At 42.6% G+C, this 19,864-nt stretch overlaps 1 protein-coding gene across 1 annotated transcript in view; it reads left to right on the plus strand.

The window, feature by feature from the left end:
• The first annotated feature begins 6,333 nt into the window (after positions 1–6,333).
• Positions 6,334–19,864, plus strand: part of LOC308588660 (amine oxidase [flavin-containing] A-like) — a 30,920-nt gene continuing 17,389 nt past the window's right edge. Inside the window, exons 1-3 of the mRNA XM_081197189.1 lie at positions 6,334–6,514; positions 17,691–17,785; positions 18,052–18,189. Coding sequence (XP_081053315.1) covers positions 6,469–6,514; positions 17,691–17,785; positions 18,052–18,189 — 279 coding nt within the window. The 5' untranslated portion in view covers positions 6,334–6,468. The remainder of the gene's footprint in view (positions 6,515–17,690; positions 17,786–18,051; positions 18,190–19,864) is intronic.

Consider the following 19,864-nt stretch of genomic DNA (forward strand, 5'->3'; position numbering starts at 1 on the left):
ATTAATGCTTTCATCATCTTGTCCAGTAACTAAGGGAATCCACTACATGGAATACATAGGCTTCACACCACCTTAAAACTGTGCTCCTAACACACAGAGGTAGTCCAGGAGGATGCCATCGTCAACAGCATCCAAAGCTTCTGAGAGGACCAGGAGAAGCAACAAGGTTGCACTCTCTGGTTTCCTTCTAAAAAAAGTTTGTACATCCAGGCAACAAAGGCCAACTCAGAGCATCTGCATCTGAACACCCACCCTCTCAATTATCTTGCCCCCCGCCAAGTGTGTATTGGTGACTGGGTGGAAGTTGGCACAAATCTCTGTTTTCAGGATGGTTTTTTTCTCCCCTGGAATGGCCACACCTGCATCCTCACACAACAGGCACCAACCCATAATGTGCTTTCACCACACCCTAGATCTACCCAGTCAAGAGAGCTGCAAAGGTCCACAACCCTGGGCCCCAGTAACTTAAATCAAACTCACAATCAGATAGGATGGCATATCAGACCCTTCAACAGACACTATCAGGGCCAGCCCTCAAATCCACATGGAGACAGGTGATTTCATCCTCAAAGCCCCTTGCAAAGTCATTACAGTGGGCTTCCATTAGCTTTCCATTAGTTTCATCCTCCGCCCCCAGCAACTCATCCACCTTAAACCAATTCCTCTCCTTGCTTTGCTCTGTACCTTTCACACTATGTATGTTAACTTCCAGCCAAGGAGCAAAAAGGATAGGCTGAAACTTTAAAAATTGGTGCTCGTGCTTGCCTTTCTTCTCTTCCGCCCCCTTCCCTTTTTCTTTATGTGTCATGTCTTTTAGACTGGAAACCTGATGCCAGGGACTGTCTTACTACTGAGCTCCAGGATGGAAGAGCACCTTTAATAAAGTGCTTATGTGGGTAAATAAAGCACTTACGTGCTTTGAGACTGTATTATGTCTGAATGCATAGCTGGGAGACCAGGGTTCAAATCCCCACTCAGCCATGAAGCTCACTGGGTGACCTTGGGACAGTTACTGGCTCTCAGCCTAACCTCCATCACAGGGTTGTTGTGAAGATTAAATTAGGAGGAACAGAACTATGGGGTCCTTGGAGAAAAAGGTGGTATAAAACTTAGCAAAACACAAGTTTAGAAATCTTAATCAGAAAGTGCATACAGTGGAACCTCGGGTTGCGAATGTGATCCGTGTGGGAGGCACGTTCGCAACCCGCAGCATTCACAACCCGCAGCGCCGCGTCTGCGCACATGCAGGTTGCTATTCGGGGCTTCTGTGCATGTGCAAAGTGCTATTTAGCACTTCTGCACATGCACAAGTGCCAAAACCCAGAAGTAACCCATTATGGTACTTCCGGGTTTGGCGCGGTGCACAACCCGAAATCGCGTAACCTGAAGCACCTTTAACCCGAGGAACCACTGTATCTAGTCATGATAATAAAGTTTTAACATCCAATATTAGTGTTCTGTTGGGTGTCTATGGTAAAGCCTTGAGTTTCTGAAAGTCAGGAATGAAAAAGAAAGAAAACAGAAGATATGATCTATTTTAGACTCTGCCTCAGATGCATCCCAGGAATAATGGCATGCTTTTTAACTGTTGTACCGATTATGGCTTTCCATATGTACAAAATAAGTCTGTGATACTGTGATCGACAAGGTCTTTGGCTTTACTATGAAGTCTCTTCTCCACATCCTTTATCCAGGTTCTCTTTATTCTGATGTCAAAACAAGCTTCCCCCAGTCAAGAAGGGCAGCCAGCCATCTGGAAAGCTAATGACTCCAATCTCCACTCTGCTAGCTTTCAATATTGTTGGCAGAGAATCAGAACTTCAGTTATCCTTCTGTTCTATAGATTTTTAAAAATGCTTTTAAAAGAGGATTTCAGAACACCATACAAAAGATTCTCAGAATAAAAATCGTATTCAAGTCTGGTATCTAATACACAGGTGTTAATTTTGGCTGTCTTTAGCTGCATTTTATTCCTCCTTCCCTCCAAGGATCTCAGGATGGCATACATGATGCACAACCCATTTTATCCTCACAACCACCATGTAAGGTACGTGAGGCTGAAAGACAATAGCTGACCCAAAGTCACCCAGTGAGCTTCAGGGCTTAGCAGGTATTTGGCCCAGATCCTAGTCTAATACTCTGACCACTACACCATACTGCCTTCACATTTGCATAAGCTAGCACACTTTCCTCCACTGCATCAAAAGATTATCCCCATGTGCCACATGCTGCTGAGGCATGGCCAAGATTAATGGTGGAAGCCCCCCATGAAGACATCTGGGGCAAGAGTAGCACCCATAGGGACCATTAAACACTAAGTGTGCAGCAGTGTTACAGCTCCTGAACTGTCCTCTCTTCCTCCCCAGCATCAATTCCAACACACAAAAATCCTTGAGAGTTCTTCTTCATCTGTTTTCTCCCTCTTCCTGTGTCTTGGCTTGTACATGGGAGCAAGCAGCTGAGACTCATGATAAGGGGGAAACTGTACCAAAGCATCTGTTTGGAAGGGCTGTAGTTCTTTGACACCTCCAGGCAGGGCCAGGAAAATTCACTGTCTGCAATCCTGATGACTTCTTTGACCAGCAAACAGCCCCACACAATCCAAAGGCCACCAGCTGCCAGTGTTCCTGTGCCACTGCTCCCATGGAGGGGACAGCTCTTTGAGGAGTCTCCGGGGTGAGTTAGGGGGCAGACCCATTCAAACACTGCTGGCCCTTGTTCAGTTTAAAGTGTGATCCCAAAACCTGCAGTTGTGAATGGCCCAGTATACATCAGCAGCTAAGACAAGGGAGGTTGTATGAATGCAAATTGGCTTCTGTATCTTGGGTTCGTGTCCAGCTTACCATTGCATTAGTAGAAGCCAGTGCAAGGAGGAAGGTTAACAACAGGAAGATTTAAAGGAACTATTGGAAACTCAAGGCAGTAGAGATATAAGATGATCAGAGCCCCCCTGAACTTGAAGCATGGGGAAGTCCCAATAAAAATTTATAATTTGGCAGAATATTCAGACTATATGATATGTATTTGTATAATTTGGAATATTTAATGTGATTTGATTGGATTGTTAAAATGGAAAATTTATATATATATATATATATATATATATATTTGCTTTCGTAGATTTTCACGGGTACAGGAATGCAGGTTTTGGTGTCTTCGGGTGTCTTCCCGTGTAAGAGTTGGGGTGTCTAGGCGACGTTTCGACGAGGTCTCACTCGTCATCTTCAGGCTGGTGCTTTCGGCTTCTTGTTACTGGAACAGAGCAGGATCTCAGTGTTTGAGTTCCTATAAATACTGTTGAGGGGGTGTGGTGTATAGCCTCCAACGTTCTGGGCAGAGAGGAAGTTCCCAGGTTAGTGTGCCTTTTCTTCTTTTGTTCATTAATTACTTGAGGGATATCTTGAGAGATTTCTTGAGTGATATTCTGAGTACCATTTAGGAGGGTCATTAGGTGTGAATTAGTTGCTAAAGCTTTCGTGTCTTGACCTCTTGAGCTTAGTGCAGTACAGCCATCTTCTCAGAAAAACTCTTCACAAGCTCAAGAGGTCAAGACACGAAAGCTTTAGCAACTAATTCACACCTAATGACCCTCCTAAATGGTACTCAGAATATCACTCAAGAAATCTCTCAAGATATCCCTCAAGTAATTAATGAACAAAAGAAGAAAAGGCACACTAACCTGGGAACTTCCTCTCTGCCCAGAACGTTGGAGGCTATACACCACACCCCCTCAACAGTATTTATAGGAACTCAAACACTGAGATCCTGCTCTGTTCCAGTAACAAGAAGCCGAAAGCACCAGCCTGAAGATGACGAGTGAGACCTCGTCGAAACGTCGCCTAGACACCCCAACTCTTACACGGGAAGACACCCGAAGACACCAAAACCTGCATATATATATATATATATATATATATATATATATATATATATATAGCCAGTGCAAGGATTCCCACTAGCATAATGGGAATCCCCACTCCCCATGTACCCCACACCATTCCCAAATCTGCTCTGGAGGGTTGGGGAAGGCCCAGGGCATATTTAGAAGGCACACAAGGGGAGGAGAGGGGGAGAAGTTTCTCTTGACTAAGGAAAATCCTTGCACTGACAGAACTTTGGCTGTATAACTTTGGCCAGAATGCAACCCTTGGTTATTTTTAGCATGTGGTTTTCTAAGCTAAGGTTGGAGGCAACCTTCATTTTTTTGAGAATCTCATCAGATAATAATTAACAACCAAGGCTGGTCATAGAGATACACAAACCTTTTCAAATTCTGCTTGCCATGCAGCTGCTATAACATCCACATATAACAATGTTGCTCATCTAGCAACTACTATGAAGTGATACAATCAAAATGTATACTGTTATACAAAAAAAACCCCACCGCAAATATAAATTCTGTGTACGTAAGTTGCACAGGCAGCATTTGGGGGGCGCAAAACAAGCAAAAATGTAGAAACAAGTCCTTCTAAAACATCCAAAATTGAAACGAACTCAATGACAACATCACAGTGATGCTGCTGACAGTACAAAGTTCCCTGTCTAACACTGTTGCAGAATTTGAAACTATTATTAACTGATACAGTTAAAATATAAACCGGTATACATAAATACAAGTGTAAATGTTGCAAACATAGCTACATAGGTTGCATTATTGAGGGAGTGGGTGGGCTCAGTGACATACTATTGTTCTCATAGTCTTGGGCTCTTAACACCTTTCTATGGTTAACTTGCTCTGAAATGATGTTGTTGGCATCTACAGTTGTTCCAGCTCTATGGTTCTTTGGTTCTATGATTATGTATTTAACAACTGCCAATATATTATGTGAACTCAGACATTCATTTTACACCTGTCTCCTGATTGCACAGAGGATATATTCTTGCTTTGCTTCACCACAGTCACTTTGCCAATTCTGAATGAGCATTTGAACCCATAAAAGGGGGGGAAATACAGTGATGCACTTTATGATAGGTGGAATAAAGCTGATTCTGTCAGTTCTCATCAAGTTGCTTATCTATTTGTGGCATTTACTAGCAGTTTGAGCTTGGCCTTACTTCTCACTATGCAAAAGAACTTTGAACATACTTAAAAGTAAATCATCACATCATAATAAATTTTGCAAAGAAAGCGGTTATCAATATCTCATTGATGTTGCAAACGATGGCCTTCAAAAGATAAGGAGATCATGCTTTAAAGAAAGATAGGTGGGCCTCTGAAAAGCTGATCCGATTCAAAGGACTGATATTCTGACAGCCAACAGATATCAGGAAGAGGCTCTGAATTTCAGGGTTGTGGGTTCGAGCCCCATTTTGGGCGAAAGATTCCTGCATTGCAGGGGGTTGGACTAGATGACCCTGGTGGTCCCTTCCAACCCTATGATCCTATGATAATAAGAATAGTTGGTGTGGGCGCTCCTCAACCTGCCTACCTGCCTACCAATTATATACCATTGATATATAATTTTATGGAGTAATACCACAAAATTATATATCAGCGGAAAGATAATTCAATAAAGAATGTAATGCAACAAGGTTTGTTCAGTTATCTGTATTCTATCAAAAGATATAGCCAAATAACCAGAAATAGGAGTGTTAAGAGAGCCAAGCATCTTGTTTTGGCTATGATGACTCTTAACACCACTTTTTTCTTTTCTTTTTAGTAATGCCATAAAATTATATATCAATGGAAAGATAATACAGTGGTGCCTTGGGTTACATACGCTTCAGGTTACATACGCTTCAGGTTACAGACTCCGCCAACCCAGAAATAGTACCTCGGGTTAAGAACTTTGCTTCAGGATGAGAACAGAAATCATGCTCCGGTGGCACGGCGACAGCAGGAGGCCCCATCAGCTAAAGTGGTGCTTCAGGTTAAGAACAGTTTCAGGTTAAGAACAGACCTCTGGAACGAATTAAGTACTTAACCCGAGGTACCACTGTATAATGAAGAATGTAATGCAATAACTTTTATGAAGAATTATTTTTTACAACATAAACAAGGAGGGCATTTGTCAGTGTGTTATTAATAATAATAATAAATAAAATGGTGTTATGAGCCATCAGACCTCAGAAATCCACTTTCTCCAAAAGCTTTCCACAATTTTGGCCACTAGTGTACATGAGTGGGAAGAGGCTGGGCTGATCTCGCCAGTTTGGGGACTTCGCCCTCTTCCTTTCCCGAGAAGGACCTGAGAGACCCGCTGTCTGGCCAAGAAAAGCAGCGCCCCGCCCCCTCTCCCGCCCCCTCCCCTTGGGCACCAACCTTCTGCCCTGATTGGCGGCGCCGGCGAGGGGGCGGGGCGTCAGAGAGGGAGACCCAGCTGGGAAGTTCCCAGGGCTGCCGCCGTGGCCGCTTTGCCCGAGTGGAGAAGCCCGGCGCGGGCGCGACGCTGACAGGACGAGAGGCGCGCGAGGAGGCTGGCGGCGCCCGGAGCTGCGAAGGGCACAGAAGCAGCAGCAGCAGCAGCCATGAGCGTCGACTGCGACGTGGTGGTGGTCGGCGCGGGCATCTCAGGTGGGTGAGCTTCCCCGCTCTTTGCCCGCCCGGGTGACCCTTGTGAGGAAACCGGCCTGGCAGTGCTGCGGGAGGCGAGGGCGGGGAAAGGGTCGCGCCCTCTGTCACGGGAGACCGGCTGGGCGCGTTGGGCACGATGGTGGCCCCGCCGGGAAAGGCGTCCGGGGTGAGGCGAGCTCGTGAGAGGAACTTGGTGGCGGAGGCTCCGGAGGCGCCTGGCCCCCGGCGGACAGGGACGCTGGCCCCGCCCCCTGTGAAGTCTGCCCAGGGCCACCCGAGGCTCGGCGTTGGCTGCCTGTCGCGGACGGAGCCGGCTTCTGCTCGGGGTCAGAAGGCTGGTCACGCCGCGCCCCACTCCCTTGGGGCTCGGGGTCCGGAGGAGCCACAGGGGGGTTGTCAGGCAGTTTGGCGACTGCCAGGACGGGGCTCCGCGAGATGGAAGTTCTTGCGAGCCGAGAGAGTACAAGGGGGTTTCGTTTTCGCATTGTTTCGTTGGTTTGTTTCTTGTCCCGCCGCGATCGGTTTTACTCTGGTCTGCCCATCCCCGCCCAGCGCGCTTTGCACCCAGACGGATCATATCAGCAGTGAGAGGAAGGGTTTCGCCAAAGCGGAGAGGACAGGACCTGAGCAGGTGCTAGGCATAGCTTGTTCCGAATAGGATTCCTCGCAAGAAAAGGGAAAAGTTGACAGCTATGGTGCTAGGGAAGACTTTCTCACTATGAGATTCTGTGATCCATTGTGTGTATGTGTTTAAAAGCCTTCACTGAGGGATAACGAAAGCAATACATTGAGTCGCCCCTTTAAAACACACACACAAATTACCAAAACTGTTGACTTGCAGCATTGCTCCCAGGAAAGCTGCTGGCACCTGCTGAGTTCCTCTTCTGTTTCTTTTCCTACCTGAGGCAGACACCTGCATTCTGATATGGAATACGTATATCTCAGCCAAAGGGGTTGGCATTTTTTTGGCCAATCCTACATGTGCCTACTCTCAGAAGTACGTCCCACTCAGTTTGGCAGTAAAGTTATAGTTGATTGGCAGGTCTTGTGCAACACACACACACACAAGACTAGACTCCGTGCATTAAGGAAACTGACAGGAAAATGCACTGGAAAGTGTGAGGTAGCACTTGTTTTGACACAGCCATTGAACAAATCAGAATCAATGCTCTTTAAATAGCTGGTATCATCTAATCCCCATGCAAACAAGTCTGGATGGATGCTCAGTTAACAGGTTGCTTGAAAGCACAGTGCTTACCCCTGTTGCACAGTATGTGCTCCCCAGCTACTGTCTGTTACATTAAAATTAATTCCCTTGGACACTTCAAACACAGGGCGTCTTTTTTTGAGAATAACTTGTGTGCTAGAAATATAACACTGGAAGAACTATAACCCACTTACTTGCCTTATAACAAAGAGACATGCTCCCTGCAGGCGCTAACAGTTCTGTCCTGTTTAACAAGCCTGCACTTGCAGAAATATAATCCAGCTCTTGTATTATATTTTCAAGGATGTTAAAAAATGAATGTCCCAAAGTGAACGCCCATGCCATTCAGACCTTATGTGGTGTTTTATGTTTTTATTGTTTATTTGAGCAGACTGTTCAGCACCCTAAGTGCTTTTACAGAATGGCAGCATGGGCGCTTTCAAAGCAAAAAATATACACATACATAGGAGGAGGAGTCTTTGCTACAGCCTGGAATTGTAAAATTAAGATGACAAAACACATCTATAGAAAAGTAGTATATAAACAGAATAAGGAAGGGCATGAGTCTGTGTACAAATACCAGGAAGTACGCCCTACTGAATTTCAGTACAACTTACTTCAGAGTTTGCATGCACAATTAGGCTACACTCTTGCACACACTTGCCTCAGAAGTAAGTACCTCTTGAATTTTGAAGGGAGGGGCTGCTTTTGAGGAAGTCCTCCTAGCATACGGGTGCAAAGCTTCCTTTATTTAGCTATTTCACTGTCAGACTTTTATTTATTCTTCATTTTTTTCTTCCAGTGCTTTAGATTAGAAAAGAAAGGATGTGTTAGCTAAGGGAGCAAACACACATAGTGCCAGCCTTGTTCCTGTTTTTCAGTAGCAGTTGGCTGTATCATATTGCTTTCTTGGATGCTTGCCACAGCGAGAGCATGTGGAAAACCTTTGATTGACCTCTCTCCAAGCCTCTATCTCAGGAAGCTACCAAAAATCAGACAGAGCCCTTCAGACTGAGAGCAGCATTATTATTCTAAATTAAAGGACAGAGGTCTCTTATTAAATAACAGTGGGAGTGGTGCTTATTTGTAGCTAGAACATGGCTGCTGAATTTGTTTTCAGGGCCCAGATCTCATGTGGAGTAAGAATAAAGATGGTGCCTCTAAGCACCCTAAGAAGGTACAGAGTGCTTTCCACATAGTCCCAATGAATAGCTACAGCCAGCCCCAAAACAACAGGTTTTAAGGCTGTAGGGTTTACAGAGCATAACTTTGAACAATCTGGAGTCACATTCCACTTCATCTGAGATATTAAGCATGCAAATCTCACGGATTGTAATTGGCAACCACACTTAAATGAACATAAAAGGGGGCCTGTTAGATCAGGCCAGTGGCCCATCTAAGTCCATTATCCTGTTCTCAAATTGGCCAGCCAGATGCCCATGGGAAGCCCGCAAGTAGGACCTGAGTGCAGCAGTACCCTCCCCAGCTGTTATTCCCAGCAACTTGTATTTAGAGGCAGTGGAGGTACATAGCCATTGTGGCTAGTAGCTTTATCCTCCATGAATCTGTCTAATCCTCTTCTAAAGAGAGTGCAGTGGTACCTTGGGTTAAGTACAGTGGTATCTCGGGTTAAGTACTTAATTCGTTCCGGGGGTCCGTTCTTAACCTGAAACTGTTCTTAACCTGAAGACCACTTTAGCTAATGGGGCCTCCTACTGCCGCCACGCTGCCAGAGCACAATTTCCGTTCTCATCCTGAAGCAAAGTTCTTAACCCGAGGTACTGTTTCTGGGTTAGCGGAGTCTGTAACCTGAAGCGTATGTAACCTGAGGTACCACTGTATAAGCGCTTCGCTTATTATTTGATTATTGACTTCCTCCCCCACATGGTGCTTGCCATTCCCGCGCCCCCCCCCCCCCAATCTAGTCAAGTGAAGTTCCACACCTACATCAGCAATGTCACACCCACTCATCTGGATAGAATAAGGCAGGATGTGCAAACAAAAAGTACAATATCACACCCTGTTGATGTTGGTAACTTACAGCAGCAGAGTAATGCTTTATTAGAATTAGAAGTCACCTGTTTTGAAGCAGGGTGAGGTCCAAGTTCCATGTTATAATGGGAGATCTGTTGTTGTTTTGTTAAATGCAGCTGGGGGAGCAGGGAATGCTAATTTGATCAGGAAGTGGTGCCGGGGATGGTGGCATTTAACCCTTTTCCAATTTAAATATTGCTCCATGCTGGAGGTGTGGGGGGGATGGGGGAGAAATATAAGTCCCTTATTTTCATGTCTGAATTTTTATTCAAGACAGAGCAAACGCCATGTGTATGTGATATAGATTGGAAGAACAGTTCAGGGGCAAGGGTTAAATACCTCAAGCCCTTTCTATTTATCCCCAATCAGATTAGTACCTCTGCTCTTCCATGAAAAAAAAAGCTTGGGAATCAGCTAATCATGGATCTTTCAGCCTAGCCTGTAGTTTGGCCTTGGGATAAGAATTCAGCCTTCTTTGTCATTTATGTCCCATAATTTCATTATTACTCTATGCTGTATTTTTATGGCAGCAATTATAAGTTCAGTGAACTGATGAAGGTCTTGAGACACACAGTACAAAAGATGGCCCCAGCCGTGAAGACTTGCAATCTAACATCTCAGTCCCTAAGCACATTTCACATGACCCTCCCCATGAACTTGGAGATGAGTATTTCAAATCACTTTTGAACATTCATCCATCAGAAGGGAGTTCCAGATTTGTCAGGGGCCAGAACTAAAAAAGTTTTGTCTTAATTGTTCTTTCCACTACATGGGGTGCAGAGCAATCTTGCCCACTCCCTCCAGCATCCCCATACATATTGGGTTAAGAGAACCAGCTGAGGTGCTTAATTAATAATAGTAAAAAACCCCTTCTCTCCAAGCATTACATATTTCCGAGAGTTCTTATCTGCCTGCTGTACATTTTATTCATGTATTTTGTGTGCTAGTTTGTGTTGGTGCAAGGGAAAATAAATGCATATAGAAAGGAGAATTCCCTGGATGCCAAGATCCAAGTTTGGGGCAAGTATCCTTGGGTGAGAGAACCCAAAAAAGTTTAAAAATCACAAAATGTGTAAAACCTATGCATGCTAATTAGGGTTGTTTTTTTTAAAAAACAACAACAACACAAGGAATCCCCATAAAAATATACAAAAAAAAACAAAAAAAATTACCAGGGATAAGCACCAGGAAATAGGTGCTGCCTATTTATTTATTAAAATACATACATTTATATTGTGCTTTTTGAAAATGAAGTGTTTTGGCCACTCATATCCCTATTACTGGTAACCCTTACAGCATAGTTGGCTATTGTTAGTAACTCTATATTACAGATGGGGGAGGTGAACTAAGAGTGAAGATGTGTGGCTTCCTAAGACCAATTCATGACTGAGGTGAAATCTGAACTAGGTACTTCTGACCTCATAACATTGACCACTAACCACGGATCTTAATAAAATGCATTAACTGGGAACTTGTATTGATCTCTGATGGGATATTGGATGATGGTATTCCTATCATTCATGTATCCCAACTTGAGTTGAGTGGTGGTATTGATTATTTCCACAGTACAAATAAAATGGAGGTGAATACTGGGAAATGTTTCAATAATTTTTCCTAGTTCTGATCCAGCAGCATCAGCTTGAGTCAATGTTATATAGCAGATCAAAGTACAGAGGAAGTTAATACAGGCACTTCCCCGAATAATATTGGCGAAGAAGGATCTGAATGCATTTGTGGGCTGCTTTAATCATGGTCAGGATTCTGTGATCTTGTATTTGTTCTAGGGGTTATAATGGAAGTATGTAAGCAACATCAAAAAGAACCCTGCAGTCAGGTATATCTCTGAGTAAATTTAAGACATAGGAAACTCTAAGCTATGTTCATAATTAGCATCATCTCATTTAGTACAGAGGACTCTGAGTATAGTAGTAAGTGGTTTGTTGCTTGGAACATCAAAAACATGTTGCCAAGACAAGTGGCTTCTCAAATTTGCTGGTAGCAGTGGGAAATGAAAGTGCTTCCTACCATATTTATCTATCAAACATGGCCAAGTAGTTGAGAAGAAAAAAACTGAATCCTATTCCATTTCATAGAATTGCTCATCCAGCTATATCATAATTTTAACTAGTTTTCAAATATATGAAAAACAGAAAATATAGGTGTGCTTTGTGAATTCTGCAATGACAGCAAATATCATATATGCTTTGCAGACAGGCAAAATACTCTTGGGTAGAAAATACAGACTATAGTTCCAGACACATGCTCTAAGCTTGGGAGAAAGCATAGCCATGTCCTTCTTTGATACATGGGAGGGCGGTGGAGGGAGAGAAAGAGAGAGAGAGGAAGGAAGGAAGGAAGGGGAAGAAGCTTCATTTTCTTCCTCATGGAGGTAAGGGAAAGTGACCTAGTTTAGGAACAGAACACACCCCTTATACACTAGCTAGCTCTCATGCATTGCTATGTTTGACTGCAATTTCCCACAATATCAAAGTCATCTTGAGAGAATACCAACAACTTTATTTACTATGCAATTACTTTGTGGGGTAAACATTCTGCCTATGGTCTTTGGGCTGTCCACAGTGTCTGTACATCCTCATGTCTGGTTTATCACTGGGAATTATAATCCCAAAAAGAAAGGGATTTTGACTATTGGTGGCTACCTAAAGATGCATTGGAAAAACAAGTCTAGGCCATGCATTTCAGTAAGCTGCTCTAACAAAATACCATTAAAACACAACTGCATATTGGAAAAGGGAAGAATGGGCAGGAAAGTTTATCCCTGGGGGGATTTTCAAAGTATTATCTGGCCCATATTGGCAGCTCCACATTTTACTTGGCACAGAGATTCCTGTTTGACTAATGAGAGCTGAAGTTAAGATGGGCCATTGCCAGATTTCATTTCTCAGTTGTGTGTAGGAATAATTAGATTCCCCATCGAGGAAGCAGCGAAAGTAAATCATGGCAAAAGTGCATCATTATGGTGGAGCTCTAATGTAATAAAGATACATCAATAATTAGCCTTATTTACCACTAACTGATGTGGACAGTGAATAAGAAAGGAGAAATGTTGGGAAATAAACGCACAAATAAAATGCAAAGACAAGACCATAAAGGGATTTTCTGTGTTTACTGTTCAGCGTTAACTAGCAAGGTGACTGCTCTAATGGGCCAATAACTTTATTTTTAATGCACCACTATAACCATAATCTCATGGAGGATGCTTGTGTTATCATTCTAGCATAAAGCTCATATTCGTGACTTATTTCTTTAGCTGTTCATTACTTTAGCAGTTTTAAAAAAATCTTGCTTAATTAGTAAAGAACTGCACAGGAAAATCATATAAACCACCTTCCTCCATTCTTAGAAGTAGCCATTGATTTTATTTATTTAACAAAATTTATATGCTGCTTGATTGCAGGGAGGCGGCTCAGGGAGTGGAAGGGAGCATGTGCACGCAGTGGCTCCAACAGCCCAGACACATGGAGGGGTCAGGCACCCTACCCCTCCTTCCCTCTCCACAGGCCCAGGGTCAGGGCATGCTCAGGCATCCCTAAGCTGATCCTTCTCCTCGTGGAGAAGGAGGCACTGCTGGCACCCCAGCCCCTAAGGCCTGACCAGGTGCAGCTTGCCTCCCCACGGCTCTGAGTCTCCTCCCACCTGCACAGTGGGAGCCCCAGCAGCCAACACAGTCCTTGGTGGGTTAATCCTCTCCCCTCAAAGCTGGTGGAGAGGAGTGCTACATGATGTTTCAGTGTATATTATACACTCCTTTGGGTTAGTGTCCCCTGCACATCATATATGAATAAGTGTTTTGACTTCCTTCTTGTCGACTTACACCTTGCTACATCTCTACAGGCTTTGACATAAATAAATACATTTAGAACAATTTCTAGCTGAGAGATACCTGCACATATTAAATAGTTATTGTAAGGAGTATTGCAACAACAGCCCAAGTTTCACATGTTTGGATCTGTTGAGTTGGTTCCGGTAGGGAACCTTGCAAATGGAATGCAGTTAACTAACAGTTTACGCATGTTTTTTTAAAAGTAATGCTAAGATAAAGCCCTCAGTCTACAGCTTGTTTACACAAGGGAAGTCAATTTAATGTGAATGGGGTTGCTACAGACCATATTCTGGTCTGCAGCCAAATGGATAGTTTCTACTTAGCACTCACAGTTCTTCACACACTTAGGATTTGTTGTGATGAGAACAAGCAGCTCTTGTAGAATTTTGCTGATGTTTTATTTTGACTTTTAGCTAAATTTGGGGGCAGCTGGGAAGAACTGGCTTGTAATCTTTAGCCTGACATTGGTTTATTTTCCTTTTTATCATACTGGATCGTAGCACAAATTGTATATATCGCTGTGCATCTGTGTTTGGATGCGATGAGATTGAGGGCTTTTTCTAAAAGTAGGTCAGTTCTGGTGCTGAATGTGGCAGTTGCAGTTTAGTGTCTTTGAATCCACTGTAGAATCAAACTGGGATGCAGCCACCCCCCCTTTTTGCAGCACCTCCAAGCTTGAGTTGAGTTGCTATGGAAACGCCTGGGCAAACTGTTCAAGTGGCTATGACTTATTTACCCTGAACAAATAATAAGCAGACTCTACTTTGCTAGGAGCTTGCGAATAAGTCAAATTTATGATATATGTGGTGGCAATGCAACAAGGTGAAGGTTTTTTGGGAAGCAATTTATAATGAACTTAAAAAAGTTTTTAAATATACTTTTCCCAAAAGACCTGAGGCCTTTTTGCTGGGAATTATGGGTAAGGAAATAAAAAATGAAGATAAAAAAATATTTCTCTATGCCACCACAGCCGCAAGAATTATGCTGGCACAAAACTGGAAAACAGAAACTATACCTAACGTAAGTGACTGGCAGGTCAAAATGATTAACTATGCCGAGCTAGATAGATTAACAGGCAGAATACGAGACCAAGACGACCAGAAATTTCAAAAAAATTGGAGTAAATTTTGGAAATATATTGGAACGGATATATAGGAGGAACTGGCGGTATTAGAAAAACTTTATCAGCTAATAATTATAAACTTTAATAAACTAATTACGCAACCCGGGATTTATTTGATACTTACCAAAAGGGTGAAGGGAAGTCAAAGGCTAAGTAGAGCCTAATGTTTATATTATTTTTTTGTATGATTGTACGCTTACTTTTTGTATAGCATGAAAATAGGATGAATAATTTATGTTAAAATGTTTATTTTTGTATTTGTTTGTCCTTTTTTCTTTTTTCTTTTACAAATTCTGAATAAAAATTTACTTGCGAAGTACAAATTTATGATAGTAATGTTTTGTTGTGACTTTTGGGTGGAAAGGCTTAATTTCGTCAGAAAATGCCAAGGTCTATAATAAATTGTAATGGCATGAAGGTTTTTGAAACTAGGACTATGTTTGGAAGACATGAGGGATACAGCTGAGTACTGTTCACCACTCCTGGTGAAGGAAGGAAGGAAGGAAGGAAGGAAGGAAGGAAGGAAGGAAGGAAGAGAGAGAGAGAGAGAGAGAGAGAGAGAGAGAGAGAGAGAAAGAAAGAAAGAAAGAAAGAAAGAAAGAAAGAAAGAAAGAAAGAAAGAAAGAAAGAAAGAAAGAAAGAAATCCCACCGTTCCTCCTGAAGTTACCCAGGGTGGCAAACACACAATTAAAGCATCTAAAATTCCAACACAGTTGCAGACTGAGAGCTATCTGTGCTAAAAGGTCATGTTGAAAGAAGAAGGGGTTGTATTCAGTGCAGTGCTTGCTCCCCCCCCCCCGGTAGTCTACAGCAATGTGCAGCATTGGGAAGCCAGAAGAGCAATGCAACCCCAGCTGCACAGCCCCACTGGCCACTACTGGGAGGGGTAAAGGTAAAATCCACCTCTCTCTGTAGCCAGACTCTACATGGTTGTGAGCTGTCATGTAGTCAGCTCAGAGGATATAGTCACCTGCTGTGTCCAGCTGCATTGGAATACATGGAACTCTGCAAAAGAGAAACACTGTGGCAGGCAAATGAATTTGGAAACAGAAAAGCAGCTGGCAGGGAAAGGATAAAGCCCCATCCACCTCTCTTCCTGATCATCCACTCCTGAAACTGCTTTTTGATTTTAAAGAAACATTACATGCACCTGTTTCTCACGTGTAGCTTGTTCCCCTCCCCATCATAGTTGGAGTCTTTGTTCTCCATGGAAAAGGCAAAGTAGTGTCTTACTACTTGGAGTCTCCAAGAACTAGTGAGATTCTGGAACAGAGAAAAATAAATGGCATAAGGATAGAATTCCAAAATTGCTTGCTTGGTTTTCCTGTTTAGAACTCTGGGTTGTTGTAAGACTGCACTGTGTCACATGAGCCTGAGGTCCTTTCTAGGCTTGTGATGCTAAGCCTTGAGACTAGACATATGGGGCTCCAAAGGGCTTTTCCTTCCTGCCTTTGTGCTAGCTGATAGTACAGAGAGCCAATTGCTGGATTACATATAAGACTGGCAGTACACCTATTTCCTTCCTCAGACTGTTGGGAGCGCTGAGATGTTTTGTGTACTTCCTCCTCACTCATAGTATATTCCTAGCCAATATATAGCTAGTTAACACTTTGCATATCCAGCCATTTTTGTATTTAAGAAGGTTTTTTTGTATTTTGAGGGGTTCTTTGTGCTACTTAGCTCCATCCTCATGCAGTTATACATTTTTAAAAAGGGGGTGGAATTAAACCCAATTTGAGGGTATCCATTTGCACATTGCCCTAAGGGAGAATATGCACCATAAAAGGGGGGGGGGAATAGGGCAGAAATTTGCATTAAATGTGCATTTGCGAATTTTTATGTGTAGGTACAAATTTAGAAATAATTGTTAGAATTTAAATTTAACTGCAGGCAAAACAATTTATTTCACTTTGAGATTACCCCAAAAGAGTTCATTTAATTTGTTTCACACCTCCCGATCAAATGAACTGTTCAATAATTTTGCCCTGCATCATTAGGTCAACCATCTTCAGTTCATGGCCCACAACTGCAGTGTGTGTGTGTTACAAGGTGGCCAGGGGATGGTGGTCTTTTGGGGTTTTTTTCTTCCTTAATCTAAACCCCAAAAGGCAAGCTGGGAGCCCAGCAACAGGTGTTCCCAAACCACAAATGACCTGGGAATTGGAAAATAACCCTGCAGGATTATGTACATTCCTGGTATATAGCCTTTTCTTTTCCCACATTTTCTGGGAATGAAATTGAGGGTACATCATTCTGCCAGGTTGATTCCCACTTTTCAGAGACATCCTGCAGCACAATACATATTGCTTCCCTTTAGGCATCTTGCAACACAATCCTAGAATACCTGCTCTGTAACAAACACCATTGACTTCAGTGGGACATAACTATGACTGCAGTCTTATATACACTTACTTAGGACAAAGTTTAAGTAAATTCAATGGGACTTACTTCTGAGCAGATGTGTGTGTGTGTCTATATCTATCTATCTATCTATCTAGTCTAAGTGGTTTGAATAAAAACATTAACATTCAACAGTTCAAAAAATTCATAAAAACCAGATTAAAACGATATACCAACTGAATGCTACTGTATATCACAAATCAAACTGAGTAGTGTATAAAATGGAAAATAAAAATTAAAAATTAACCGAGTCCAGGAAAGTTTGGGTAAACATAAAAGATTCTAAGATGTGTTTAAAGGTCATTACTGTCTTCACCTCACAGAGTTGTTCTGTTTGCACTTATTCAATAAACTTCCCCTCCCCTCCTACTCCCCCCTCCCTCCATGCACCCCACTTCCCAAATCTCTACTGGGGTTTCCCTGACCCTCTGGAGAAGATGCAGGGGGCTTGAGAGGACAGAGAGGAGAAGAGGTCCTGGCATGAAAGGAGCAACTTTGTTGGAGTCAACCCAGTACTTTTTAATAGTAGAGGAAATAAAATAAAATACTGTTTTGTCTTTGTTTTAGGTCTGTCGGCAGCTAAGTTGTTGTCTGAATCTGGAGTTAATGTTGTGGTTTTAGAGGCTCGTGACAGAGTTGGAGGACGGACTTTCACAGTTAGGGTAAGAAACAAGTAGCCAATAACCATATTTTATGTAAATGTAGCATATGACATTCTTGAAAGAGGGTGCCAATTCTGCAAAAGGTTCTGCTTAATCACAAAGTTGTGTAGAACACATAACTGTGGTTCTAAGTTTGCATGTGTGAATTAGGCCTAATTCTGAGGTGGAGCTTTGTTTGCTGCTATGAAATGTAAGCACTTCCTGGCTCTTCCAGTGTGGACCATCTAGTAGGTTCTGTTATTCCTGCATTTTTCCTCTTTTGACAGAACAAGCAAGTAAACTATGTAGATGTTGGTGGAGCCTACGTGGGACCTACCCAGAACCGAATTCTGCGACTGGCTAAAGAACTTGGCATAGAAACATACAAAGTAAATGTAAAGGAGAGAGTTATCCTGCATACAAATGTAAGAATTACATTTTCTACATCTCCTTTTGGCAGCAGTGTGCACAGGAAAACATTTGATGCATTGTAATATGAAGGACATAGATCTCTTTTCTGTTCGTTTATTGACAGCTGAGTGGAAATGTTTCATATGTATTCTTTTTCTAATACAGTGGTACCTTGGGTTAAGAACTTAATTCGTTCTGGAGGTTCGTTCTTAACCTGAAACTGTTCTTAACCTGAGGTACTACTTTAGCTAATGGTGCCTCCTGCCGCCGCACGATTTCCGTTCTCATCCTGAAGCAAAGTTCTTAACCCGAGGTACTATTTCTGGGTTAGCGGAGTCTGTAACCTAAAGCATCTGTAACCTGAAGCGTCTGTAACTCGAGGTACCACTGTAATAAATTCCCTACTGCATATGGGTGATCCATGAAGCACTGCTGAGTGAAGGCAATTGATCAGGACTTAACAGATTCAGGAACCTGAAGATTTACAGAACAAGTTTTTTTGTTGCCCTCCAACAAAAAAAATCCCCAAGCTCCAAAACACTCATAAGAACATAAGAACTTGCTGTGTCCTGCCAGTGGCCCATCTAGTCCAGTATCCTGTTCTCACAGTAGCCAACCAGATGGCAATGGGAAGCCTGCAAGTGCAATAGGACCCAACTGCAAGAGCACTTTCCCCTCTTGTGCCTTCCAACAACAAGCATTCAGAAGCAGAATGCCTTCAACCATGGAGGCAGAGCATAACCATCCTGACTAGCAGCCACTGGTAGCCTTTACCTCTATAAAACCTCCATGCATTTGTTTAATCCAGGCATAGGCAAACTCGGCCCTCCAGATGTTTTGGGACTACAACTCCCATCATCCCTGACCACTGGTCCTGTTAGCCAGGGATGATGGGAGTTGTAGTCCCAAAAAACATCTGAAAGGCCGAATTTGCCTATGCCTGGTTTAATCCTCTTTTAAAGCCATCTAAGTTGTTCACCATTACTGCCTCCTGCTGTAGCAAATTACATAGATCAACTTTGCTCTGTGTAAAGAACTATTTCCTTTTGTCTGTTCTGAATCCTCCAGCACCCAGCTTCTTTGGACAACCACAGATTTTAGGTGCTATGAGTTCTCGTGTTTCCAACAAAACAAAAATGTCCCATCTTGGTTTCAGAAATTAAAGAGAATGCTTATCAGTGGAGATGCTTTCGGTGGAGGAACTGTCTCCTCATTCCATAAAATAACACAATCTTTTTAAAAATAATAATAATGAATAATTAAATGACAATTACTAATAGCAGCAGAAATCCAGGTTCTCGCTCCTCCAAACATCCACTGAAATAAAAGGGTTGTAACTAGTCACCTAAAACTAGGAGGGGTTGGGGTTGGGAGAAAGAGTGTGTCAGTTTAAATCTTGTTTCCTTATATACACATTGTATTATTGCAAATCAATAACTGGATACAGAAGAACCGAACAAAACCCTGTACTTGCCTGTCTGTGCATCCTTTGCTTTGAGTGTGTTCAACGGGACACAGTGGGACTTACATCTGAAAAAACATGCATGAGTTTCCATAGTTACAAGGCGTGTTCTCCCCCCCCCCAATACACTGTAGACAAAAACAAGTTTTTGGAAGCTCAAATGTCATTTAAAAATAATAAAGCAATAGAGTGTGATAGCCAAAATTGTATGCAATAAAAAATAACTT

This window comes from Podarcis bocagei, assembly GCF_964188305.1.
Source record: "Podarcis bocagei genome assembly, chromosome: 6".
NCBI classification, from domain to species: domain Eukaryota; kingdom Metazoa; phylum Chordata; class Lepidosauria; order Squamata; family Lacertidae; genus Podarcis; species Podarcis bocagei.